At 33.3% G+C, this 6428-nt stretch overlaps 1 protein-coding gene across 1 annotated transcript; it reads right to left on the minus strand.

Annotated features, from left to right (window-relative positions):
- Nucleotides 1–5006: 5006 nt before the first annotated feature.
- Nucleotides 5007–6171, minus strand: LOC107914257 (aquaporin PIP2-7-like). The gene is made up of 4 exons (NM_001327102.1): nucleotides 5886–6171; nucleotides 5468–5763; nucleotides 5232–5372; nucleotides 5007–5126 (listed from the first exon to the last, which is right to left on the minus strand). The coding sequence occupies exons 1-4, from the start codon at nucleotides 6169–6171 to the stop codon at nucleotides 5007–5009; spliced, it is 843 nt and encodes a 280-aa protein (NP_001314031.1).
- Between the last annotated feature and the right edge of the window lie 257 nt (nucleotides 6172–6428).

The raw sequence follows: 6428 nt of genomic DNA on the forward strand, positions 1-6428 counted from the left end.
AAATTATGATTAATTAAGGCTCAGGGACTAAATTGTAAAGTTTAATCGTTATAGATTTTTAATTAGGAAATGGCTTAGGGACTTAAATTGTAATTATCCAAAGAGCCAAAATGGTTAATAAACCATTTTAAAATAGCTGATTGTGGATTGTAATGATGATTGGTGATTAAACTAATTAACTTTAGTTAAAATTATAAGAAATGATTAATTAAAAGTTAATTTAGATTAAACAAAGCTTAATTACACATATATAAAGGAATTTAAGTGGAAGGAGAGATGATAAAAATCTTCTCCAACTGGCCAAAGTAGGAAAACCTAAGAGAAGAACATCATTTTTGAATCCTTGCACTTTCTGCTTTGATTTTAAGTAAGTTCCCTGGCCATTTTTCTTTGATTTTTATGGAAATTGAATCATGGGAGCTTGATTTAGCTAGCCTATGTACTAGTTTGTAAAATTTTTAATGTTTTTGAAAGTTGTCATTGTTGAGAATTGAATGAAATTGGTGTGAAGTTGTTAGAAATTAATCTTAGTTTAAGAAAAGGACTTAATTGTAAAGCTTAGTTGTTAGTTTTGTACATTAGAGACGAAATTAAATAAAATAAAAAATTGATATGAAATGTTGATAGGAATAGAAAATAGAAGGTCCCTGATGAGTTGTAGTGAAATCGAATTTCAATCTGAAGCCCTAAATTGAAAGTTGTGTTTTTCTTGGTTTTAGGGACTAAATTGAATAATTTGCAAAGTATGTGTAAATTGGTAATTGGTTATGAATTGAATAGAAATTGATTGTATGATATGTTTTGTGATTATTTGTAGCTAATGTTGACACGAAAGCTTTAAGAGGTAAAGGAAAAACGAGAGTTGTCGATGAGAGACGTAAGACCATGGTTTGTACATTTATGATTTAAGGTCGTTTTAATTGATTACATCTCCATGTTAACTGTATTTAGAAATATGTGATAATAAAATCTAATGAATTGAGCTTAATTGTGGATTTGCCAAAATGACGGGATAAATTAAATAAGTTTTAAGTATGAATTGCTCAGAATATGATATGTGCTATAAGATTTGATGAAAATTTATTGAATGAAATGAATCTTATGTGATATGCTAATTGATTGGATTGTCAATATAATTGATAAATGGTAACTGTACTAAATTGTAAATGAGTTGAATATGGTACCCTATTAGCTATTTGGCCTGTGTCAAATAGAGTTGGCATACCATAGGATTGAGTTGTGTACGTGATTATGCTCTTATGCACCAGGATGCGCCTTATGTGCCAGATACACGCTTTGTGCGCTAGGATGCACTTCGTGCATCAGTATGCGCTTTGTGTGCCAAGATGTGTTTTGTACACTAGTATGCACATTACATGCTAGTTACCCTACTTCGGTTTATCTGATAATTCACTTCGGTGCTAGTTTGGTGTGTTTGTTGGACAATCCGAGTATCCATTCAAGTTCGAGTAAGGTTAATAGGGGTTGTAAATTATAAGTTTGGTAAATGATGTGAATATGGTAATATATGATGCTTTTGAACCAATTATGTATATATGTGAAATTGGGATGGATTGAAACATGTTGACAATTACATAAATCAATTAAAATTGAGCCCTAGGGGCCAAAATGAACGCAAATGAGTCGACATATTCTAGAAACGAGCTGAATAAGATGACAACAAAGTAAATGAATTGTGTGTCATATTACATGGATAATGTAATGTTGATGATATGTTATAAAGAATGTTTGATTTATGGCTAATATTGAATTGGTCTGTAAGGAAATGTTGGCTATTGATAGGTAAATTGTAATTGGTCTAAATTGGATATGTTGTTTTGGTATTTGATACCAATATGGTTATGTGTTTTGATTGATATTGGAAAGGTTGATAACTAGCATATGTATTGGCTAGATGTTATGTACAGATTGCATGTTTTAGCTTGAAGTTTAATGTTAATGCTTATGTTTTATCTACCTTAAATTGTAAATGTACCACTAAGCATTATTGTTCAGTGCATGATTTGTTTTCTCCGTGTGTAGGTATAAATGAACCTCGAAATTTTAAGAAGTCATTCCAACATCCAAGAATCGATTCTCCGAATCAACAAAGTTTGTAATGTACCTTTTGAATTGCATGTGGCATGTACCTAGGATTTTTGGTTGGTTTTGTATGGTAAATTGTTGAAGATAGAATTGGTAGTTGATGTTAGTGTGAATTACATTTTGGCATATGTTGACTTGATTTCAATTGGGATGCTGATAAATTGGTTGTATGGGAATATATATGTGTGATTTCAAGTCACTCAAACTTGTAACAAGTTGATTTTTGATGTAACAATTTGTCACGTTGCGATGAGAAATGACTCAGGATTCATGTTGCGACGACGTAGCCTGGAGGTTACAATGAACCTAAGTCAGAGAGTAATGTCGCGATGAGGAAACCTCGAAATCGTGAAATCAACTCAAAAATTTTTAACCTTTACAATTTGATCATTTCTACCTCGGATTAACAAAAGAGTTTTTGTAAGCTCATATAAGACCCAAAAATGATTATGTATTGTTTAATACGCATGATTTACTTGTATTTAAATGTATAATGACGTTGGATTGAATGTTATTGATTGTAGTTGTTCTGGCAACGAATGTGACACCTTGTAGCTTGGACTTGACGATTGGGTCGAGTATTGGGGTGTTACAAGTAGTTTCTCAAATAATTATTAAATTTTATTGAAAACTATTTAAAAATGATTGAGAATTAGATTCTTAATAATTTTCTATAGTGTTCAAATAAATTTCTATTATTATTTTTGAATATTTCTTTTAAAAAAATGTTTATTTTAAAGATTTTTTTAAAAATATTTGTTGACTTGATAAAAGTCAAATCAGCATGAATTACACGTGACACACTACATGTCGTTGTTTGATTGTTCAGTCAACCGCAACATCACTTGACAGTAGAAATGGATGAAATTTTTAAAAGAATGATCAATTCGTTTTTTGATTTAACATATTAAATTGCCAATTTTTTAGTTGAGGAAACAAAATACAATCTAACTCCTAGTACAAGATCTCCATGATATTTTACCAATTTAATTAGAGTTAATTTGATGTTTCTAAATGTATTATATTATTCACGACACTGGAAAAAAAATGTGAAGCCACGTAGTTTATTGGGTGCCAAGTAATATTTCAATATCATCATAATGTTCACATCGACTCAAAGAATGTTAAGTTCATTGCTATATATACCTATATATGTGTGAGCATGTGCGTTCTTCTTTTGTTTTTTTCTTGGACAAGTGGAAAATCTTTGGTTCAAGTTCATTACATAAGGGGGAAAAAATCTGAGGTTAATGGGAAAACATTTAAAGTGCTGCTGACCTTTTTATCTCATTGAAGTAATTAAATATGAAGCATCCAAATCATAATAGATGAGAGAGGAAAGGTTTTAGGTAATGCTGACATTTTTGGAGGCCCCTTTTTTGACAATGTGCATGGAAATAGTTAGTCAATATCCTACCGTAGCTTGTGGAACCTCACTAGGTATAGGGGTGTGTAAATTTCGGGTAAAACCGAATTAATTTGGTCGGGGGTTAGTTAATAATATTTTAGAAGTTTGGTTAACGGTTAATTCGGTTCGAAATCAGTCGGTTAACCGAATTAACCAAATTTAATAAATAATATTATAATATATAAGTATTCGGTCGATTCGGTTCATTTTTTGAAAATATAAATTAATCGGTCGGTTAAGTCGGTTAATTTTTTTATATGTTCTATACTTATTTTAACCAAAAATAAAAAAAATATAAATTTCGGTTAATTCGGTTAACCGATTGAATTAACCAAAAAAATTTGGTTCGATTAATTTTTTTTTAATTTCGATTTAGTTAACGGTTAATGATTTAAAAGGGTCGGTTAACTGATTGAACACCCCTACTAGGCATGCATGGAAATGTGAGGGAAAGACCTCTTCTAAGCTATTCCAACTTTTAAATATATATATATATTAGATTTATGACGTAACCATGATTTGAATAAAAAATTATATTATTAATGTATTTATTAAAAATCAAATGATATTTTAATTATAATGATAAATTTAAAGATTAATATGCATAGTGTTTTTAATTCAGATTTCACTATACATAAATTTATATTGATTCAGAAAATTCGGGTACCATATATGTAGTTTGTTTAATTATATAGAGCTTTTATTTTTATATACCTCTATCATATATCCGTACTTGTGGAAGTGAAGTTGACTGGTGACATAAATGTAAATATTGTGAATGGTTGGTAGACTTGCACCTACACATTCAACTCCTAATTTAAAATATGCTAAACTTAGGCATGTGCGGGTGAAAGAATATAATTTTATAATAAATAATAAATGGTGCTTTGTATAAATGTTTAAAATTATAAAGGTTTAACTTGGTATATTTTGCTATTTATTGTGTAAAAAGATATAAAAATAATAAAAATACTCTAAAAAAATTATAATTTATTTAAGAATATTATTATTATTTAATTGAGTTGGTGTTTGGTTAGAGTGGCAGTATTGATTGATGTGAAATTATAGAATGAAAAGCAAGCCCTAATTTTGCGCCATAGATAAATCCTAGAGTACCCAAATGAAAGGGCAAGTTTGGGGCGTCTAGCCACGTAATGCTGTCTTCTAATGCAAGAAAATGGGTTTCCCCAAGGCTTCATCTGCCTGTCCATTTTGCGAATTCAATGCATGCAAAAAAGGGAAAAAAATAATAAAGAAAAACGTAGGAATGTTCAGCATGTCGATATCGATTCATTAATTATACAAGCCTGGTCGTGGCATTCATATTTGCATACCTACTCCACTGACTTTTTTTCCCCTTTCATTCAAGAATCATCCAACAAGGCGGTAATGTTACAAGTCACTCACAAGTGCCAACACTGAGAAAAATTAAACACAGAAATCCAAATTATTTATTACTTAGGGATAGACAGCATCTAAGGAGACGATAAGGTTAATTAGTAGGGCTGCTGCGGAAGGATTTCAAAGCTTTGATGGCTGTAGCTCTCAGTATGTACTGATGATATGCTGCTGCGGCAATCGCTCCTATGAAAGGGCCAACCCAAAATATCCACTGTTTTTATCACCGCCCAAAGAAAAACAAAGTTAATATTCAATCATCATCCATATATCACAAATGGCCAAAATATAATGTTGGAAAATGAAATTAACTATAAACCTGATCATCCCAGGCTTTTTCATTGTTGTAGATCACAGCAGCACCAAGGCTCCTAGCAGGGTTTATGCCAGTGCCAGTGATTGGAATGGTGGCCAGGTGAACCACAAACACAGCAAATCCTATTGGCAAGGGAGCTAACACCTAAATTAACCCACATCCAGAAAACTTAGTTTACTTATAACATCAAAATAAAGTTTCAGAATAAAGACTAGCTTTTCTGCTACTATAAGACTCACAGGGACGTGGGAATCACGTGCGCTTCTTTTGGGATCGGTGGCTGAGAAAACGGTGTAGACAAGCACGAAAGTGCCAATAATCTCGGCTCCCAAAGCGGTACCTTTTGAGTACCCAGAATCCACAAGGTTGGTGCCGCCACCTAGTCTATTGTAGGGGTGCTTCATTAATGACTTTGCTAAACCTGCGCCACAAATAGCCCCCAGGCACTGTGCAACCATGTACGCTACCGCTCGAAACAACGAAACCTTCCGGGCCACGAACAACCCCAACGTAACTGCCGGATTAATGTGACCACCTGCTTAAAGTTTAACCTCAACTTTACATTTGATGCACTCGTGTAAATGAATTATTCTATATATGTAAAGCATCAACGGCATACTCCATTAAAAACGTAAGGCAATTGGTTTCGGTGAATACCTGAGATTCCGGCGGTGCAGTAGACGAGAACGAAGATCATGCCACCGACAGCCCAAGCAATACCAAGAGGACCGACACCGTCACAGAGGCCTGTTTGCTTTTTGTGACCGATGACAGTGGCAACTAAAATGTAAAGAAACAAAAGGGTAGCAACGAACTCAGCTAGGAGAGCTCTGTAAAAGGACCAGGTCTTGAGCTCTTCCATGTCCAACAAGCGAGCTGGTGGGGGGTCTACGTAATCCTTCCCATGTAGCTGTTGAACTTTGCCATCTCTACTATTTTCCATGGCCGCTACCTATTTTCCTACTACCTTGGTTAATTTTGCTCAAACCGAGCTGCTGTTATGCTTGGCTTGCTCTTGCAATAAAGGCTAGGCAGTTGTGATTTCTTTCAGAATAAATAAGCTTTTTCTACAAACGATAATGTTAGAGAGAAAATCCATCGCATTGCATTTACAGCTAGCATGTGACACAACAATTAATGCCCGATAGTTTGGGTTGTTGGCAAAGCCCACCTTGTGTGCCGCCTAATCAAAAGGAAACC

The sequence above is a fragment of the Gossypium hirsutum genome, chromosome D10 (assembly GCF_007990345.1).
Source record: "Gossypium hirsutum isolate 1008001.06 chromosome D10, Gossypium_hirsutum_v2.1, whole genome shotgun sequence".
NCBI classification, from domain to species: domain Eukaryota; kingdom Viridiplantae; phylum Streptophyta; class Magnoliopsida; order Malvales; family Malvaceae; genus Gossypium; species Gossypium hirsutum.